Source organism: Ailuropoda melanoleuca, chromosome 12 (genome assembly GCF_002007445.2).
Source record: "Ailuropoda melanoleuca isolate Jingjing chromosome 12, ASM200744v2, whole genome shotgun sequence".
Classification (NCBI taxonomy): Eukaryota; Metazoa; Chordata; class Mammalia; order Carnivora; family Ursidae; genus Ailuropoda; species Ailuropoda melanoleuca.
In genome coordinates this window covers 31,376,793-31,398,544 of record NC_048229.1, presented here as the reverse complement: position 1 = coordinate 31,398,544, position 21,752 = coordinate 31,376,793, and the positions used below count along the sequence as shown (strand labels likewise).

Genomic DNA, 21,752 nt, shown 5'->3' with positions numbered 1-21,752 from the left:
GGTCTGTGGTGATGGGGAGGAGGGATGACATGGAGAGATCCTGGGGGCAGGAAGGTGGCACTTGGGGACTAAGGTTGGAGGCTGAGGAGGGAGGATGGCAGTTGAGGGTGTGGTGCAGTGACCAGGGCCTGGGGACAGGCATTCACGGTACAGGTACCATTGCCTCAGGAAGATTGTCTGGGAGTCCAGAGACCTTCTGGGGCTTCTCCCAGAGGAAGGGACGCTTGAGCTGAATCTTGAAGACATAAGAATCAATCCGGGTGAGAAGGGACAGAAAAGCATTTTTCAGGCACAGAGTACAGGCACGTACAATGGTCAAGAGATGGGAAACCGCTTGATATGTTTTGGGGACACTTTGCATTCAATGTTGGTGGGGTACAGAAAGGGCTTGGGGTGGAAGGAGTTTGAGGGGAGGCAGAGATTAGAGATGGGGCTGCACAGGCATTCGGGGCCAGGACACACAGGGTCTCCAGGAGGGCCTCAAACTCAGGCTGACAGTCTGCGACCTTGTTCAGGGGGGCTGGGTCGTGAGCAGAGAGTGCTGAACAAAGAAGAGGAATATTTGGGCGTTCAGGACCTTGGGGGAGAGATTCCAGCTAGGGGCCAGGGCTGGTCAGTAGAAAGGCCTTCAGCCACTTAGGTCCAGTCCAGGAACCCACATGTCCCCTCCCTTCCTCCCGGGCAGGTACTTCATGAATATTACCTGGGACAACCGGGATTATTCCTTCAATGAGGACGGCTTCTTGGTGAACCCCTCTCTGGTGGTCATCTCCCTCACCAGAGACAGGACTTGGGAGGTGGTGAGTCCCAGCCCCAACCTTGGGCACGGGAGAGGGCCTGGACTCCCGGGTACTGAGGGAGAGGGTGTGGGGACCAGACCCCTGGGTCCTGACAGAGATGAGGGTTGAGGCCCTGGACTCTGGCTTCTGAGGGAGGAAGGAGCCCAGACTTCTAGGTCCTGGGGGAAGTAATTGGGGGCCCAGACCCGTGGGTTCCTAGGGGTAGGAGGGAAATGGGGCCTAGACTCCTGGATCTAAGAGAGAAGGAGCTGAGAGCCCGGGTTTTTTGTTTGTTTGTTTGTTGTTGTTGTTTTTAAGATTTTATTTATTTATTCGACAGAGATAGAGACAGCCAGCGAGAGAGGGAACACAAGCAGGGGGAGTGGGAGAGGAAGAAGCAGGCTCCCAGCGGAGGAGCCTGACGTGGGGCTGGATCCCACAACGCGGGGATCACGCCCTGAGCCGAAGGCAGGCGCTTAACCGCTGTGCCACCCAGGCGCCCCCCGGGGTTTTGAGGAAGGAGGGCCACGATGGCCAAAGTCCCCGCCCCGGAGACTGAAGCCCCCTCTCTTGGCCAAGGTGGGCAGCTGGGAGCAGCAGACCCTCCGCCTGAAGTACCCGCTGTGGTCCCGCTACGGCCGCTTCCTGCAGCCAGTGGACGACACGCAGCACCTCACCGTGGCCACGCTGGAGGAGAGGCCCTTCGTCATCGTGGAGCCCGCCGACCCCATCAGCGGCACTTGCATCCGAGACTCCGTGCCTTGCCGGAGCCAGCTCAACCGCACCCACAGGTGACAGCCCGGGCTCCAGGAATTCCGGCTTCAAAATCCCCTGAAGCCCAGCAGTCCTGGCCCCCGCCCCCTTCTCCCTTGGAGCTCAGAACCCGCAGAGCCCTCCAGCTTAGTCACCTTGGATAAGTCACGGAACTCCTTTGAGCCTCAGTTTCCCCAGAAGGCGCTCGCCATAGTTTTAGCTGCTGCTTGTCTCTTCCTCCATACCCTCATCTCACGGGAGAGTCTGAAGTGGGGGGTCCCCAGCATCCCCAAGCCTGCTCGCTCCCCGCAGCCCTCCTCCGGACGCCCCCCGCCCGGAAAAGCGGTGCTGCAAGGGCTTCTGCATTGACATTCTGAAGCGGCTGGCGCAGACCATCGGCTTCAGCTACGACCTCTACCTGGTCACCAACGGCAAGCACGGAAAGAAGATCGACGGCGTCTGGAACGGCATGATCGGCGAGGTGGGGGCACGCCGCCACCAAATGGGGGCGATGGAGGCAGGCTGGGGCAGGGCCACGCCGCTGGAGCTCTCTGGGTGGAGGGGTGTGGCCAAGAGGAGTGGAGCCCGGGCTTTGGAGGGGTGGGGCCACCCCAAGACCCGCCTTTGCTGGGGGGGGGCACAAGGCGGGGGCGGGGCCAGGAGAGTGGCCCTCTTACACGAAGGGGGCGGGGCCAAGATGAGCCCACATCCAGAGAGCTTGTTCTGGGAGCTTGACGGATCCTGGGGATACCTCTTACCCCCCTGGCTCCCCGACTCTCACCTCCTCCTTTCTGCCCCACTCTTGAGTGCCCCTCCGCCACCCCGTCACCCTCCTAGCCTTCCCTCTCACCCTGCCATTGGTCTCGGGACTTTGCCCACCGTCCACTTCTGTGCGCTTGAGCCAGCCAGGTTCCTTCACCCCCTCCTCGCCCTCCCCCTAGGTGTTCTACCAGCGCGCGGACATGGCCATCGGCTCCCTCACCATCAACGAGGAGCGGTCCGAGATCGTGGACTTTTCTGTGCCCTTCGTGGAGACGGGCATCAGCGTCATGGTGGCGCGCAGCAACGGCACCGTGTCCCCCTCGGCCTTCCTCGGTGAGCCCAGGCTCCTGGGACGGCAACACTGGGCCAGCTGTGTGCCCAGTACCTATCCTGGTATTGCCTGTCCCCGCGGTGTGACTGGTAAGGTGGCATCACTCCTGACTTAAGGTTTCCCAATCTGTAAAATGGGAGAAGCCATTTTACCATGAGGCCAAGGAAACTGAAGCTTCAGGAACCTTCTCTTGCACATTCTCTTCAAGGCCCTGTACCTTGTGTTCTTGTATTCATCATTTTGTCTTTTTTTCTTAAAGACAACCCTCCACATGGTATAAGCTTCAGGCCCCACAAACCCCAAGTCTTCCCCTGTATATGAGTTGAGGAAAAGAGATTAGCATGATAAGGGCCCGTGGTAAGGGCTCCACTCACTGCTCAGTGTTTACTGAGCACCTCTCATGTGCCACGCTCTGGGCTGTGCACACAAGCCCCTCTCCTCTAAGAGCTCTTGGCCTCATGGGGAAGACAGAAAATAATCTCTTAAGGCAATATGTGGACAAGATCACTTGAGGTGGTGAGCAATAGTATGAGAAATTAAGCCGGGGTGGGAGGTGGAGAGGAATGGGGTTGGTGCTGCCAGGAGAGGGCAGGAAGGCCCCTTTGGAGATTGGGCCGGAGAACCGTTGTAGGCAGAGGAAACAGCAAGGGCAAAGACCCCAAGGCAGGAATGTGTGTGGGGTATTTGGGAAATGGCCGAAGTCTGTATGGCTGGAGGGGGCAGTGAGTGATCGTGAGGGGGTGGGAGACAAGGGCTGAGAGGAAATTGGGGGGTGGGGGGGAAGGTGCAGGGCCTTGGTGGGTCTGGTAGGAAAGCTGGGTTTTACTCTATGGCGATGGCCAAGGTTTTAACTGTAGCTGGTGGGGGAGGGGATATAGGATCAGATCCAGGCTTTTAAAATACACCACTGGAGGGGCGCCTGGGTGGCACAGCGGTTAAGCGTCTGCCTTCGGCTCAGGGCGTGATCCCGGTGTTATGGGATCGAGCCCCACATCAGGCTCCTCCTCTGGGAGCCTGCTTCTTCCTCTCCCACTCCCCCTGCTTGTGTTCCCTCTCTCGCTGGCTGTCTCTATCTCTGTCGAATAAATAAATAAAATCTCTTAAAAAAAATAAAATAAAATACCCCACTGGAGGCAGTGGAGGCAGGAGGCCCGTGAGAAGGCAGAGGTCAGTGCAGAGAGGAGGTGGGTGTGGGATAGGAAGACGGCAGTGAGGGTGAGGTGAGTAATCAGGCTTGGAGTGTGGTTAGGAAGCTGGCCCCCGATGGGTTGGTGGCCGTGAGGTGGGTTGGGTAGGGATCTCACTGAACTTGGAGACAAGAGAAGGAACAGTGCACATCAGGCCAAGGGCAGTCGTTCATGTCAGTTCCCTCTTGCTGTCTGAAGTCGGGCAAAGCTCCTGGGAGTGGGAAGGCTGGGAGAAGGTGCATCTCTTCCTTTGCATTTGGTTTCTGTGTATTTCACCAAGCGCTTCTCTGTGGCTGTCTCTTGGCACCCAGGTCTCTGCAGGGCACCCTGAGATGCACCACACGGGGCCCCTGCCTTCAGCAGGGAAGTGACAAGGTCATACTTATGCCCCACGACATTGCCCAGCAGAGGCAACAGGAGTGTCCCCAGATGCCGCAGTGACAGTCCGGGCTGGTGACCCTGCTGTGACGGGGCAGTCCTGGCCGCTTGCGCTTGGCCTGGGGAGGGCAGATCACCTGGTACGAATCTCAAGGAAGGGGTGACTTGGGTGTATTGTCAGTGAACTCCTGGCGGCAGTGTGAGGAGGAGACACGTGGGTGCGAGTGTGTCTGGTAGATGGGTTAGGGTGGTGCCCCTGGTAGGGGAGCGGTGGAGACAAGGCAGAGAGAGTGAGGCTCATTCTGGAACTGTGAGTTCTGGCTGGTTAAAGCAGTGGGTTCTTGAGAGAGTGATCAGGCCAGGGAGGAGGGCGGAAGCAAGGCGGAGGGCAGTGACTTTGTCATGGAGGCGCTGGGGAGCCACAGGAGGCTGTGAGCAGGGGAGAGGCCAGGTCACCTCTGGGTGCAGAAGTGCGGGGGTGGCGATGGTCCAGGGGAGAGGATGAGGCCTGAGCCCGTTGGCTGAGAGAATGGGAGAAAGGCCGAGGTGGGGAGCAGGGGTGGGGGGACAGGCTGTGGCTGGGGAGGGGGAGGGAAGGAAGGAGGGGTTGAGGCTGGCAAATGGGGGGGTTGAACTGTGATTGGATGGCAGGTGGGGCTCTCAGGATGGGGAGCCTGGGCGTCGGTGCTGGCCTCAGTGTGGAACATGGTGAGTGGCCAGGTGGAGACTCGGGTCTGGGGCTCAGGAAGCATTTAGGATATATCTGGTGACTGAACCCACAGAAATGGTTGAGTTGGCTGTCTTTGAGAGAGAGTGTCTCCCAGGGGTCTGTCCCTGAGATGTAGAGCCTGGGACGGGGACAGAATAGGACAAGGTCCAGTCTGCGATGCACCGTGTTCACATGCCAGTGACTCCCCCAATCCTTAGCTTGGCCAAGCCGTGACCCCACACCCCCTTGCCCCCAGAGCCCTACAGCCCTGCCGTGTGGGTGATGATGTTCGTCATGTGCCTCACTGTGGTCGCCGTCACCGTTTTCATCTTCGAGTACCTCAGTCCGGTCGGCTACAACCGCAGCTTGGCCACGGGCAAGCGTGAGTCCCCTTCCTCCATCACCTCAGAGCACCCGGACCACAGATAGAACTACATTTCCCAACAGACCCTGGGGTAGAGCAGTGGCCTCTGGAGACACCAGAGGCCTTGGGGGCTGCTGGGAATCGTAGTTCTTTCTGCTCCCTCATGGAGTAGAAGGGATTTGGGGTCCATGTCCCCCTCCTGGCCCCCTGCAGGGCCTGGCGGCTCAACCTTCACCATTGGGAAATCCATCTGGCTGCTCTGGGCCCTGGTGTTCAATAACTCCGTGCCTGTGGAGAACCCCCGGGGGACCACCAGCAAAATCATGGTGCTGGTGTGGGCCTTCTTCGCCGTCATCTTCCTCGCCAGCTACACAGCCAACCTGGCCGCCTTCATGATCCAGGAGGAGTACGTGGACACCGTGTCTGGGCTCAGCGATCGAAAGGTGTGTGTGTTCAGGGAAGTGGGGAGCTGGCTGGGGTTGGAGGTCAGGCCAGAAATTGGCAAATGGGAGGTCAGAAAAGGATTCCCGGGGGTCTTTTCCCAGGGAAAGAACTGTGGTAGAGTTCCAAAATGGTAGAATAGAATGTTCTGGAAGAGAAAGGTTCTGTTTCACAATGAACTGTTTAAATATTCCGGGAAAAGAGAGTGACCCCAAATGTCCTGGGGGGCAGTAGTGCCCAATGGGATATTCTAGACGAGTGCTTCTCTCAAGTGTGATGAAGGGCTCATCTCTGAATTTTGTCCAGTGGCGATCAATGCTTTTGTAAAATACAATAGAAATGAATTACGAGAAAAGAAACATAAAATTGAAAACGAAGACATGCACAATTCAAACCCAGATTTTTATGTAGTTTCAACAGACATAAAATTATTCTGTCAAATTGCTCCAAATGTGCGGCGCCTGGCTGGCTCAGTCAGAAGAACATGCGACTCTTGATCTCGGGGTCGTAAGTTCAAGTCCCACATTGGGTGTAGCGTTTACTTTAAAAATAAACAAATTTTAAAAATCTTTTTTAAAAAATTGCTCTAAGTGCTCATTCTCTCGATTTCTATACTTACCTCATCACAGATCACAGTTTGTTCGGGGACGGATGGTTTGCACAGCACACTTTGAGACTAAAGCGGTTAACTGGGTATCATGACCTATTAGAAGGTTGAGAAATCAGTTCAGTGGATTGCAACAAGCATATTTTTCAAAGATTTTATTTATTTATTTATTTGTCAGAGAGAGAGCTCATGAGCAGGGGGAGCAGCAGGCAGAGGGAAAAGCAGGCTCCCCGTGGAGCAGGGAGCCTGATGCAGGACTCGATACCAGGACCCTGGGATCATGACCTGAGCTGAAGGCAGATGCTTAACCGACTGAGCCACCCAGGCGTCCCAATGAGCATTTTTTTTTAATGGACTAGAATAGAAAATAAGTCTGCATCTTTGTTTTAATCATATACACACTTGACATTGAGCCAGCACACGCTGGTATAGCTCTGTCTGTTGTTAAAAGAGTCAACTTTCGGGGTGCCTGGGTGCCTCAGTCAGTGAGGCATCTGACTCTTGATTTTTGGCTCAGGTCATGTTCTCAGAGTTGTGAGATCGAGCCCCGCGTTGGGCTCACACTGAGCATGGAGGCTGTTTAGGGTTCTCTTTCCCTCTGCCCCTACACACCCACCCCCGGGCTTGCATGTGCACGAGTTCTCTCTCTCTTAAAAAAAATACATAAATAAGAGTGAACTATTTCTGAATGGATTGGTAAATAGCAATTGCCTCCAGCCCCCACCTGGGACCTCCCACGATCCAGCAAGTTAAGGGTTAACGCCTGGTCCATCAGCGGCCTCTGCAACCCTTCTTGAACTCTATAGCCAGTGACTTTTCTGATTGGACCATGAGCAGGCCATGCCGGGTGTTAAATATTTCAGTGTTGCTCCCGACCGCGTATACCTATGTATGGTGTACTTACCTGCACGCACAGGTGTGGCTGTCTGTACATGGATCTGCTGGGGGGGGGGAGTAGAGAAGGGTCACGGTGAGCACGTTGGAGAAACGCTTCTGGACTGGGGAGCCTGCCAGGTGGCAGGTGTCCCCCAGAACAGAGCATCTGGGTCAAGGCTATTCTTGACCCAGATGGCCCCCAGGGGGGCGCCCTAATAACTTCCCATTCTGCCCCAGTTCCAGCGGCCCCAGGAGCAGTACCCGCCCCTGAAGTTCGGGACGGTGCCCAACGGGTCCACGGAGAAGAACATCCGTAGCAACTACCCCGACATGCACAGCTATATGGTGCGCTACAACCAGCCCCGCGTAGAGGAAGCGCTCACTCAGCTCAAGGCAGGGTCAGCGCAGACTCGGGCTGGGGGGTGGGGGGCCGCTGGGGGCCCTGCAGATGCTCAGAGGAGAGAGCGAGGGGCCAGGGGCCACTCATCAGCCTCAGAGGTCGGCTTGGAAGGCATACATAGGTCATTGAGGGTGGGAGTGAACCCCCCCCTTCCAGAACCAGGGTCCTTGTGATGTGACTTCAGAGAGCCGGGAGTGATAGATTCCGGAGCCGGACTGCCAGGGTTCAAATCCTGGCTCTGTCTTTTTGTGGCTGTGTGACCTTGGGCAAGTTACTCAACCACTCTGAGCCTTCGTTTCCCCCTCTGTAAAATGCAGATAGCAGAAGGACCCACCTCAGAAGGTTGTTGTAAGAACTAGTATAACTGTTGTTATCGGTTCGTGCAGATATTATCGGGGGTGGTGGTGCCGGCTCGCTGTGGGTGTTTGTGGCTATACTATTATTTTCATTAGATCATTAGATTTGAACTCACTGGAATGGATACTTGGATGAGGTTTTGTTTTTTGGTTTGGGGTTGTTTCTTTTTTTAACTTCAGTTTCCCAAATCGTGGGGGTAGTGTGAAGTTCAGGCTCCAAAGTACAGACCGAGGTGACAAAGCTGAGCACAGGAACTCTGTCCCTGTCCCTCCTTGATTTCATCACTCAACACGCATTTATTTTCTTGGCGCCTAGTCTATGCCAGGCAGTGAACAAACAGACCAGAGTCCCTGCTTTCAAGGGAGCTTAGGGTCCAGAGGTGGGACGTGAATAAGAAACATGCAAACGGAAGAATCAGCATGATCCAGAAAGTGATGGTGAGCTAGGGCCTGACTGAGCTGGGATATATTCACCAAGGTGTTCAGGGTGGGCCTTTCGGAGGTGACTGGAGCAGAGCCCTGAGGGAGGTGAGGGCTAGCTAGCCACGTGGACTTGTGGAGGCAGAGCCTTGCAGGGAGAGGAAAGAGGGTGTGCAAACGGCCTGAGGCAGGAGTGGTCCTGGATTATTGGAGGAACGGCAAGAAGGCCAATGTGGCTGAAGGGCACAGAGCTGACGTTAGAGGGGAGATGAGAATAGGACATGGGTGTGCACCCTGAGGCTGAGGTCAGGGCTGGGTTTTCTTCAAAGGGCAGCAAGAAGCCATGAGGAGGGGAGATTTTAAGTAGGGGAGGGGTGTGATCTGATTTCTGTTTGCAAATACCCCCTCTGGCTGCCAAGTGGAGAACGGATGGACAGGTATCAGTGGGACCGGTGTGGAGGCTCTCATGTCCTCTGGATCGCCTTCCCCAAGTAGCCACTCCTTTTTACCCCTCTGTCTTGATTGGAATTATTGAGCTGCAAGAAAAGAAACCCAATTGACCTGTAAGGAAGGAAGATGGTTGGGTAAGCATCACGATGCCCGGGAGGCTCTCAGAACCAGTAGCAGAAAAGAAACCTAGGCTTTGTGGGAACATGAACATCATTCATTCCTCTTTAAATGTTTTAAAGAGCACCAACTCTGTTCCAGGCACAGTTCCTGCACTGGATACCAATAGTCAATAAAAGAGGTAAGTTGCTTGGATCCTAAGGAGTACTTAGACAGACAGAGGTTTCTTTTTCTCTTTCAGTAACAAGTCCAAGGCTGGCATGATAGCTCAAAGATACCATCGACAATCCAAACTCTTTCCATGTATTTGTTCTGCTAACCTTGGCGCATAGACCATCTTGCTCATTGTGATTGCCTCATGGTCACAAGATGGCTGCTGCCCCGCCATGGGGCATATCTTGGTTCCAGGCAAAAAGGAGGAGGAAGAGTGAAGCAGTGGAGGATTTCCTCCTGGCAAGGCCTTGTCTTTTTATTGGGGAAAGTATGCCTTTCTGAGGAACTTGTGGCATTTCAGTGTGTGTTGGATGGTCACTCCCAGTTGCAGAGGAAGCTGGGAAATTGAGTGTGTTAGCCTTCCAGGCTCTGTTGTAGACAATGGCAGCCTCCAGGCAGCCTCTCTCTTGCCTCTTTTCCGTCTCCGGGGCTCTACTTCCACCAGGCAGCCTCTCTTTTGCCTCTTTCCCTTCCCCAGGGCCCTACTTCCTCTCTCTTGACTTCTGGGGGTCACAGGGTCTCTCATCTCTGTCTCTCCCTGTGTCCTCTCTGTGCCTTCTTTCCCTGCAGACCTCTCGTTTCAGACACTGAGGACTTCAGCCCCTTCTGGTTAGTCACCTCTTTTTTTCTCTCTGGCCCACTTCACCTCCTGCAGAGAACTGCCCCTTTCTATTCTACCCTCCCCCTTGAAGCACCATGAACTCGAGGCATTTTGGGTCACAGGCTTTTCTTTTTCAACCGAGACTTTGAGCAGCCCGATCGCTAACACTTGCAGAAAAGCACTCACAGGGGCGCCTGGGTGGCTCAGTCATTAAGCGTCTGCCTTTGGCTCAGGGCGTGATCCCAGGGTCCTGGGATTGAGCCCCACATGGGGCTTCTCCCCTGGGAGCCTGCTTCTTCCTCTCCCACTCCCCCTGCTTGTGTTCCCTCTCTCGCGCTGTCTCTCTCTGTGTCAAATAAATAAATAAAATCTTTAAAAAAAAAAAAAAAAGAAAGAAAGAAAAAGAAAAGAAAAGCACTCACAGAGGCTTGCATACCTTACGTCGAGCTATTGAAATGTTATTGATCATGCTAGCCAACCGTTCACTACATTGGGTCCTCCTGCCTTGACAAATGGACCTTAACAAACAAGAAGGCTAAACGAGTTCAAGTTCACAATTCTGGCTTCCATGAGAGCACCTGACTCCTTGACCTCCCACCTGAATCTGTCTCCTTGCCTCTCGCAGCTTCTCAAGGCTGCCTGCATTCCTTGGCTCACGGCCCTGGATCCTTGAAACTGCTTCTTCTCTGATTGACCCTCCCCCCTTGCTCTTGAAAGGACCTTGTGATGACATTGGGTCCACCCATAGAATCCAGGCTAATCTCCCCGTCCCGAGATCCTTCATTTATTCACATCTGCAAAGTCTCTTTTCCAGTGTAAGATAACAATATTCGCGGGTTCCAGGTGTTAGGGTGTGGATATCTTTGGAGAACCATTATTCTACCTACCCCAGGTTCCCAGAGCATGATCTCCAACCCAGGTGTGGAATCTGGGTGGGCACAACTTCGTGGCCCCAGGGACTCCTCTGGGAATGGGGGGGAGAGTGGGGAGAGTCCTCAAGAACACGGGGTCCAGAGCAGCACTCCCTTGCCAGAGGTCCAAGGTGGGTACTGAGTTTGGAGAATCCTGGGCAGGGGTGCTAGGACACAGCACAGAACAGGAAAAACCAGTTTTTAAATTGTCCATCCATCCATTCTTTTCTCTAGAGACCACTTGTCCAGATCTTCCCATAGAATGTGGGGGTGCTGGTGTCCCCCATGGCCCGGGAGTTCCCAGCAGTATTCTGGGGGTGTTTAACAACACTGATTTTTAAACTGGATGGTCCGGGGTTGGGATGGGAGCTACTTCTTACTTGCTGAGAGCCCTGGGCCAGTGAATTGAGCTTCTGAGACTTAAATTTTTGCCTGCATAATAGGGCGTCAACAATCTCACCCGGTTACAAAGCGGCTCTGGGAAATGAAACATCAGGAGCCAAAGTTCCTCTCTTCCTTCGCTGTCTCTTCCTCTCAGGGGCCACTGGCTGTCCTCTCTGTCTCTGTGCACATTATCTTGGCTTCAGCTATAGCCAGGGATGTCCTATGGCCCCTAGCTTCCTTGCAGCCTTTCAGCCCCGGGGTCCAGCGTGAGCTCGAGCTCAGGCACGCCTGGGTTCAATTGCACATCCCCGCTAGACAGAATCCAGTTGGTCCCCCAGGAGTGAGGTGTCCATGCTGGGGCCAATCAGTGGCGGGCGGGGCGGGGCCTGGTCGCGTGGTTTCTGGGCTGCCATGCCCCTACACCACGAGGGTTCTCAAAGATGAACCTGTTGGGACTGATGGGCAAAGTCTTGTGCTCCTTTCCAGAACACCCCTCTTCCACTGGCCTCCTTCAGCTGCCAAGCCTGGACCCCTTTGCCCCCTCCCCAGGGCTACCCCTTCTGGAGGACACCCCCTTTCTCTGTGCCTGGCACCCTTCACCTTCACATTCCCAAACCTCTGGAACAAAGTTTCCCTTCCCGCAAATGTCTTTTAACCTGTCTATAGCGGTTTTACTTGCATAACACTTCCATGTTGTTAAAAATAATAAGGTAAAAAGAGAAGCTCTCAACCCCTACCCTCCTTATCCGTTGTTCATGATTCCAAGAGTTTCCTCCAGCCTTTTTTTTTTTTTTTCTAGAGCAGAGCTGGGGAGACATATATGTAATGTAAAATTTTCTATTGGCCACACTCAAAGAAACAGGTGATATTAATTTTATTGACATATTGTGTTTACCCCAATATCTGCAATATATGATTTTGATATGTAATAGAAAAATTAATGAGTTGGGGTTTTGGTTTTGGTTTTGGGGGTTTTTGTTTGTTTGTTTTTGTAGTATGTTATACTCACAGCACATCTCAGTTTGGACTCGGCCTGCTCCAAGGGCCCAAGAGCCGCACCTGACTAGTGGCTGCCATTGTGGACACTGTCAATCCAGAACTCTTGTCTTTTTATTTCCTTTTTTAAAAAGTTTATTTATTTATTTGTAATCTTTACATCCAGCTTGGGGCTGGAACTCACAACCCCCAGATCAAGAGTCGTCCGCTTTTCCGACTGAGCCAGCTAGAGCCTCTTTTTAGCTCTTTTGTTCCTTTTTCTTCCCTTCCTTCTTTTCCCTTCATTTCCTCCTTCGTATCCTCTTCCTCCTCCTCTTCTTCTCTTACTTGGACTTCTTCCCCTTCCTGATCTTCTTCTTTGCTTGCCCCACCCCCAGATGTCATACAGGGTCTCCCTGCCCCTGAGCCCCGCTATGACATTGCCTCCAAACTTCCCTCCCAAGAAGTCTGCAAATCCCTGTGCTTCTCAGGCTCACTCTGGCTTCAGGCTCCTCTTTGCCGCATCTAATTCGCTTTCTGGAGCATCTCATTGGCCCCCAGTGTGTCTCCCCAGCCCCACAGCTACTAACCAGAATCGAAGCCCACCCGTCCCTTAATCCCTTTAAAAGCCTCTCCGGGGGGCTCAGACCTGAGTGTCCAGTGCTGGGACTGGGAGTGAGCCTGGGGAGCCGCTGTCCGCCGGAACGCAGAGCACGCCGCAGCGCGATTCCCAAGTTTTTTAGCGGCCACGTTAAAAGACGTGAAAAGAAGCGGGTGAAATTAATTTTAACAGTGCATTTTACTTAACCCAGTGTATCCAAAATATTATTGCAACATGTAATCAGTATAAAAATGGTTGAGACCTTTTACATAATCCCCCCCCAACCCCAGTACGAAGTAGGGTGTGCATTTTACACTCAGCACATCTCTTCAGACTCGCCGCATTCAAGTGCTCGGCATAGCCACGGGGTGTGTAGCTACCCTATTGGGCAGCCGGGTCTACATCGTGCATATGCAAATTTTCCTAATGAACATTAGTAACAGCCCTGGCCCCCACCCCCAGCCCCCTGGGACTTTTTCACTTGCTTGCTCACCCCCAGAGTATCCTCCCCAGGCAACCAGCGGACTCATCTCTCCCCCTTCCCTCTTCTTCCGGTTTGTCCTCAGCCCCTCCCTCCAAGAAGGCCCCTGGGAATTCCAGATCCTCTCCCTCTGTTCTGCCTAGCAGGGCAGCTTCCCCAGGCTCTGCCCACCCACCCCTACTACAGGAGCAGGACACGCTTCTCCTTGGGAGGCAGGGAATTGTCTTTCTCTGTACTTCCAGAGGTATGCGTCACTTTCTCGGTCTATTTTCTCACCTTCAGAGAGCAAAAATTCAGACACTCAGAAGGACCCCATGTCCCGAATCCACTTGGTTCCTGAATTTTGGAGAGCAGCCCCATTGCAAATAATGAATCCATATCTCTCCCGCCCCTGACTTCAGAGAACGTTGGAGATAAATAGATAGATAGATAGATAGATAGATAGATAGATAGATAGATAGATAGATATTTTTTTCCATCCAAAGGTCAGCCACAAGCCCCGCCCTTAGGAAGTAAAAATTGCTTGAGGCTTCATATGTCTTTTTTGTTGAGATACAACAAGTACATTTAAGTGCGAAGCTCATCGATTGTCTATGTAACATGCAGATATGTTTGTATGACCAGATTGGGCGTGGACCATTTCCAGTTCCCCTCTGTCCCACCAGTCACAGCAGATGATCACCGTGAATCAGTGTTGCCTGGTTCTGAGTATCACGTGGACAGAATCAGTGTAGGTAGCAGCTTTTGTGTCTGGCTTCTTTTACCGGGTTCGTTCTTTGTTGTATCCCATTAGTACACCGCTCTATGAATATAGCAGAATTCTGTCCAGTCTACTGTTGGTGAACATTTGGATTGTTTCCAGTGTTTGGCCATTATGAATGCTCTACTGTGAACATTCTTGTACAAGTCTTGGGGGACGTCCACGTTCATTTTTCTTCGGTAAATTCCCATAGGCAGAACGGCAGGATCATAGGGAGATAGAGGCTTGGCTTCAAAAGATGCCTCCAGACACCTTCCATAGCGGTCGTGCCAACTTACACGACAGCAGTACAAAGTTCCACGCATCTCGTATCCTTGCCAAGGCTTGGATCATTCCCCTATCTTTTTAATTTACTCTAGTGTTTATTATATAGCAAGTTCTGCTCTAACTCATTTAATTAGTTCATTATTTGTTTTCTGGGGCTACTGTAAATTTGTTGCCTCATGGACCTGGAGGCTAGAAGTCCTCCGGGTTCCTTCTCAGGGCATGGGAAGGAACTCTCATTGGCTTGCGATGGGCATCTTCCCCACTGTCTCCCATTTATGCGTCTCTGTGTCCAAATTCCCCCTTTTTGTAAGGACACCTGTCTTAGTGGATGAGGGCACACCCTAATTACCTTATTTTAACTTGATTACCTCTGTAAAGACCCTATCTCCAACGAAGGTAGGACCTCAGTATACAGTTGTTGGGAGAGGCAGTTCAAACCATGATACTTCAGAGGTGAATATTCTCATTCCCATTTTATAGATGAGGAAATTGAGGCACAGCCAGATCCCACAGCTACTGAGTGGCAGAGCTGGGATTTGAACTCTGGCTATCGGATTCTGAGCCCGGCCCCTCAACCACTACACTATGTTGCCTCAGGTGGGCGGTGAAAATTCCAGAATTATCCTCTTTGTGCCCCTCCCCAGCAGCCTCTTGGATTCATAAAGGATACCATGGTTTCTCACTGTCACCTCTTGCTCTGATTTTCTGCTTCTGCTGAATTCTTTTTCTCCCCAGTATTCCTTTTTACATTTTTTCCCCTAACTTTTAGTTCTATTTTTATCAGAGTTATACATCCACATAGTTGGGAAAGTCAAATACGAGATTTTTTTTTTAAATGAAAACCAACGGTCTTCCATCTGCTTACCCCTCCATTTCTCCCACCCCAGAGGAATCTGCTTTTACCTTATTTATTGTATCATCTTGCTATTTGTGTCCCTGTGTCTAAATACCGTGTTTGTGTGGCTACCTCTCGATTTTTCAATTTTAGTTATTTTCCATTCACTGCTTACTATGGAAGACACATACTCATACTCTTATTTAAATTACTCCAGCCTCCCACACTGTGGTTCTGGCTAGATGAATATGCAGTGTTTACATGTTATGACTGTGTAAATGCTCCCACAGCTGCCACAAGTAGTAAACCGTGATTACTTTCCTCTCCCACACAATTCTTTGTTTTTCCTGGAGTTAATAATTGTCTTTTTTTTTTTTTCAGTTGCTTAGCGGCTGAGTTTTCTTTGTTAATTCAAAATTCTCCGTTAACTATATGAATCGCTTCTTCACATATTCATTTGCATGAAGTACTCTATTACTTTCATCATATTGAAGTTTTTCTCTTGGGCCTCTGGCCTGCTCCAGTCTGCTGAATAGCTACCATCTCAATCCCTTCACCTGCCCCTGGTTTGGTTCCTGTCATATCCTAATTCTCACTCTTCCTGGGTTTTTCTCTCTTGTTCTTTTGAGCCTCCTGACAAAAAGCACATTGTGGGGGGGGGTGTAAAATTTTAGAGACACTGCGTATCTGAAAACATCTTTAGTCTTGATAGGCCTTCTGGATGGGTATAAAATTCTGGGCTGGAGATCATTTTCTTTAGAATTTTGAAGGCTTCATTCTGTTGTCTTCTAATTTCCAGTATTAGTCTTAAAATTCCAAAGTCATTCTGATCCATAAGCCTGTGTGTCACCTGTTGTTCTTTTCCCTGTGCTTAGTGTGCTGACATTTCTCAGCAACATCTTCATTTATTTCCATTACTGGATCTTTCAGTTGTACCCTCATGGCATTCATTCTGGGAAACTTCCTTGATTTCTTTCAATTATGATTTCCCCCTTCCCTCCATTTCTCTCTGTAACTCCCATCCTTTCTTTTTAGAACTCTTATTAATTTGATATTGGGCTTCCTGAACTCTCTTTTATCCTCTCTTATTTTTCCATCTGTTTATCTGTCTTCCCTACTTCCTGAGAGTTTTTCTTAACCTTATCTTCCACTCTTCTTAAGATTTTCATTTCTGCTAGTATATTTTCAATTTCTAAGAACTCTTTTTTTAAATTTTTTTTTTAAGTAATCTTTACACCCAACACAGGACTTGAACTCACGACCCTGAGATCAAGAGTCACATGTTCTTCCGACTGAGCCTGCCAGGCACCCTGCTAAGAACTCTTTTTCTGATCTCTGAATTTTTATAGTATTTTGTAAATGTTATAGTATTATTTGATAGTATCCTATATTTTATGATATGCTATTCAGAGTTCAAAGTTGAACTCCTTGTCTTGTTTCTCTGATGATATTGGTAGTTGTTGGGTTTTTTGCACTTTTTTCTCTCTGCATAATCTGTTTCCTCCAAGCCCCCTCTTCCCATTTGTTGGTTTTGTTTCTCTCTTTCTTACTGAGACTTTACTGATGTCTAGAAATCCTCAGTAGTCTCTTCCTGTTTGGGAGTGGAAGTCCAAAACTCTGGAAGTGGGGGGGCTGTGGTTACACATGCAGGGTTGTTGACTGAACTTCACAGTAGGTGATCTGTCTGGACCATCTTTGTTGTGGAATTCCCAATGTCAGTATTTTTTTGTCTTTTATCTTAGTCATATATAGGTATATAATACGTATGTATGCGTGTGTACATGTATCATATACATATTAGATATGTAATGTTTTTAATATGCAGAGGAACAAGGAAAACAAATACTGAATCATGATCTCTCCAACAGAGTAACCCTTAGTGATATGAAAGTTAAAAGACATTCGCTCAGGGGCGCCTGGCTGGCTCAGTTGAGAGAGCATCTGACTCTTGATCTCAGGGTCATGAGTTTGAGTCCCATGTTAGGTGTAGATTACTTAAATAAGTAAATAAACCTAAAAAAAAAAAAGACATTCTTTCATTCATCCAATAAGTATTCATTAAGATTTTCTTGCACCAGGCCCTGGGCTAGGCACTGAGGCTACAGCAGTGAACAAACCGAAGTCTTGCTCTCTTGGACCGTCCATTCCAGTCTGGGAGACAGACATATGTGTGTTCCTAGAGCATCGGTCTCCAATAGCCCTCTCTGCAATGAGAGAATGTTCTAGATCTCTGCAGTCCAATGTGGTAGCCACAAGTTCCTGATGGTCTGAAATGTGGTTGGTGTGACTAATGAACTGAATTTTTAAATTTTTTTGAATTTCTAAATTTTAATTAAAGATTCAAGTTCAAATAGCTCTGTGTGGCTAGTGGTTACCACCATGGACAGCACTAGAAAATTCCATCCTTACAGAGGAGTACGAGGGAATTGGCAGCCTCACATGCTTTTGGCTGGCTCACATCCCAAATGTGGTCTCACCCTACCACAGAGGGCAAACAGGCTCACAAGAAGAGAAAGGAAATACATCTCTTAAGAAGAAATACAGAAACATGGCTTCTCCTCCCAGCCATTTGTGGAAGCCCATTTGGTGAGAGATGTTTAATTTGTCACTCACACAGGAAGGGCAAAAAAGGAAACCTCAAGTCCCCCTTCCATAAAGTGAGGATTATTATTATTTTTTAAATTTCTCTCCCATCACTTACACTATGTGTGCATACACATCTTTATGCATTCCTGACTGAGGGCACACGTTGTTCTCACCTTGCTTTTTCCCTGGAGAAGAACCTCTTGGCATCTCTTCCATATGAATGAAGTCTTGCCTCCCAGCTCCATGCCTGGCCCGCGGAATGCCCATCTCGAACCAGCCTGAATTCATTCATCGAGCTCTACTTTATGAAACACCTGTTGTATGCCAGGTGCGGTTCTAGACCCTGTGGATACAGCAGTGAACCAGACAGACAAGACCTGTTCCCCTCGTGGAATTTAAATCCCAGTGGGAGGAGATGGATAGTAAACTTAATAATCAAGAATGTATAATAGTTACAAGGGGATACGTGCTATGGACAAAAATACGGCCTGGGTGAGTGAATTTGGGAGACCTGAATTTGGGAGGAGGCTACGGGTTGCAGTATTAAATAAGGTGCTCAGGAAGGTGTCATTTAAGCAAACACTTGAAGGAAGTGAGGGACAGAGCCAGGTGGCTATCTGGAAGAATAGTCCAGCGGAGGGAACAGCCAGTGCAAAGGCCCTGAGGCAGGAGGGTGTTAGAGCCATCCGGGAACTGCACATGAAGGCCAGGGTGGCTGGAGCAGGGTGAGCAAGGAAGGCATGGGTGGAAGATGACGGCAGAGGGGTAGGAGGGATCCAGGGCTGTTTGGTGCTGTAGGGCCTTGTCATCAAGGTAACTCCAGTGACAGAGTGAAGTTGGGAGCCAGGGGAGGGTAATGAGCTGCGGAGGGACCGGAAGCTGACTCAAATGTTAAGATCCCTGTGGCGACAGGGCAGGAGGAAAGAGGAAAGCAAAGATTCCCAACAAAGATGCTGGGATTTTTAATTTTTCCCAAACCGAAGCCTAAACAAAGGCTGTGGAACGTGGCTGAGTCTCAGTAGAGGTTTGGGGGCGATGGCAGGAGATAGGGAGTAGGGGTGGGGGAAGGGAGGTAGGCATTACATTGCATAAGGACTGAGCAAAGGATTAGAAGTGAAGGCTCTTTAGATCCCCTCTTCCTGAAAGCCCCTCAAACCTGCCGCCACTGGAAAGCCTTGATTTTTGGCTCTGTCTGCAGTGCCCCCAGGTGTCTCCCCCCACCCCGCACACTTCTCCCTTGTGCCCCTCGAGGACCTCTCTGGACACCCTCTTCCGTTTTATCCTAGTCCTCAGCCCCTCCATCCCTCCTCTTCAGCCTGACTCTGGAAACCCCCAGCTCTTTCCACTTAAACCAGGGAAGAGAGTCACCTTTCTCTCCCAGGGGCATTTTCCTAAACAAAGAGAAACCCAGAGAGAAATTACAGGTGCCCGAAGGCAGTTGTGGTATTTTTCTTGCATCTACATAGATAGATAGATAGATAGATAGATAGATAGATAGATAGATAGATAGTCAGATAGATATAGAGATATAATCTCCAGATGTCAGCTGGGATCTCCCTGCCTGGTAGGAGCCCCATAAAATTAATTCAAACCCCATTCTCCAACTGTGGGATGCTGACTGACCTCCCCAAGTTCCTGCTCCTTCTCCAGATCCTCAAATTCTCTGCCCCACCCCCCGAGTTTTTGTTCCGGCTGCAGTCCACTCAGTGTGGACTGTCTCCCCATTTGGGGACCATGGACTAATTCTGTCCTTTTCCTTCATTTCTCTGCAACCAGTCATGTTGCATAAATGCAACAAGGCATTTATGTCCTCATGTGTGAGAGTGTGGACAGGACTTTACTGAAGATTTGGGGTCCCAGAGGCATTTACATGCACAGATAGGCAAACAGCTCCAAAACTCCTTTGCCTTCTCCACGACCCAGTGTCCAGCCACACGGCTTGATCCGTCTTGTTTTTCTCAGACCTGCTCTGTCCAATGCTATTTAAATTTAAATTAATTAAAATTAAATCAAATTGAAAGTTCCATCCCTTGGGATCATTGGAGGCCGCCATGTTGGGCTCCCATCACTGCAGAGCGTTCTTTTGGACAATGCTGGGCAAGACAGGTACCTCCCTCTAACAACTGGTCTGGTATCTGCAGTTGAGATGACCAAAATTGTACCCCACAAATGCATCATTTAAAAAAAATTAATGTGGAGTTATGCTCTATATGGGATTCTGGGACTCTTTTTTTTTTTTTCCTGACGAATACACCCTGGACATCTTCATGTCAGATCATAGGCATGTATCTTGTCTCATAGAATAGTTATCCAGTGTTCCCCACCGCGGATTTATTTATTCATTGATTCACTTATTCCACAAATATTTACAACCACCTTGCATGCGCCAGGAAGTGTGCTGGGTCACAGTGTGGAATGTGTCCTAGCTGGATCCTGCTCGAGTGGAGCTCACAGTCTAAAGGGAGAGGCTGAGATTAATCATATAATCACAGAACTAGGTGTGAAGGAAGTGACACGCGGTGTGTGCCACAATGTATCCGTCTGTGAGCACTCATTCTATCTCCCTGCTTGCCTTCCCATCAAGGTTTAGAAATTAGGGTCTAGTGGGAGAACCCAAGCACGGTAAGAGGCATGTCTGGGCCTGCATTTCCCATCTGAATGATGGAGATAACGGTTTCTACCTCATAGGAACGTTGAGAGGATTGAATGAGTTATTACAGTAGCTGGAACAGCGCCTCGCACAATATAAGTGATCGTTAGCATTATTACTCTGCGTATGAGTCCCCCTTCTGAGCCTCAGTGCTCCCCTGTAAAATAGAGGAGTATGCAGAACCTTCTGGCGAGGGCTTCCGTGAAGAGTGAACTTAACCAATCACAGCCAACATGTCTCCAGCACTTTCTTGGCACCAAGCGCCATCTTACCTTTACCACCACCCGGAAGGGAGGTATTGCTGTTATCCCACTTTACAGATCGAAACCGAGGCACCAAGAGGTTCAGTGACTTGCTCAAGAGTTCACCACCGGTTAGGATTTGGAGCAACTGGAGGTTAGGGGTGAGGGGGGTTCCGGGCTGGGCCATGAGAGCATCTGGGTGGGACTGACGCTGTCTTTCATGCCCCCTATCCCCAGGAAGCTGGATGCCTTCATCTATGATGCAGCTGTGCTCAACTACATGGCCCGCAAGGATGAGGGCTGCAAGCTCGTCACCATCGGCTCAGGCAAGGTCTTTGCCACAACGGGCTATGGCATCGCCCTGCACAAGGGCTCCCGCTGGAAGCGGCCCATCGACCTGGCGCTGCTGCAGTTCCTGGGGGATGGTGCGCTGTACACCGGGATGCCTCGGGGGTGGGGCGTGGGGGACCAGAGCCCTGGGTGCTGGGCGAGGGATGGGCTGAGGATCGGGACACTAGGGTCTGAGGGAAGAGGGGGCTGGGCGCCTAGACTCCTAAATCATTGAAAATGATCCTCCGACCGTGCTGTGGAAGGTGACCTATGACAGCCCCGTGCCCCCTTTCTCCAGATGAGATCGAGATGCTGGAGCGGCTGTGGCTCTCTGGGATCTGCCACAATGACAAAATCGAGGTGATGAGCAGTAAGCTGGACATCGACAACATGGCGGGGGTCTTCTACATGCTCCTGGTGGCCATGGGCCTTTCCCTGCTGGTCTTCGCCTGGGAGCACCTGGTGTACTGGCGCCTGCGCCACTGCCTGGGGCCCACCCACCGCATGGACTTCCTGCTGGCCTTCTCCAGGGTAGGGGGGAGACAGGGAGGCAGAAGGGCGGAAATGGGGGAAGGCCGGTGGGGATGCCTACAAGTGCAAGAGACTAGGGTCGAGGTGCGCAAGAGGTGGGAGGGACGGAGGCAAGGCCGGCGGTCCCGGGCACCGAGAGCTGACCCTGCTTCTCTCGCGGCCCCCGCAGGGCATGTACAGCTGCTGCAGCGCGGAGGCCGCTTAAAAAAAAAAAAAAAAAAAAAAAAAAAAAAAAAAAAAAAAAAAAAAAAAAAAAAAAAAAAAAAAAAAAAAAAAAAGGGGTCTGGCAGGAAGGCCCAGGGTGGGGTGCTTGGGGAAGGGAGTAGTCCCTCTCCTCCCAGGATCGCACTGTCCACAAATACTTTCTGCCCTGCCCACTGAGGCCCAGACCAAAATACCGGGCCTGGCCTCTCCCCTCCCTGCCGGCGGGGAGCGGGCTCTGCCTACTGTGGAAG

General features: G+C 50.8%; 1 protein-coding gene across 1 annotated transcript in view; it reads left to right on the top strand.

The window, feature by feature from the left end:
* Positions 1-21,502, top strand: part of GRIN2D (glutamate ionotropic receptor NMDA type subunit 2D) — a 32,612-nt gene extending 11,110 nt beyond the window's left edge. The window contains 10 exon segments of the mRNA XM_034638768.1: positions 686-800; positions 1,359-1,570; positions 1,845-2,013; positions 2,474-2,627; positions 5,156-5,281; positions 5,477-5,706; positions 7,425-7,585; positions 20,674-20,861; positions 21,065-21,297; positions 21,467-21,502. Of these exon segments, the coding sequence (XP_034494659.1) occupies positions 686-800; positions 1,359-1,570; positions 1,845-2,013; positions 2,474-2,627; positions 5,156-5,281; positions 5,477-5,706; positions 7,425-7,585; positions 20,674-20,861; positions 21,065-21,297; positions 21,467-21,502 (1,624 nt within the window).
* Positions 21,503-21,752: the final 250 nt, after the last annotated feature.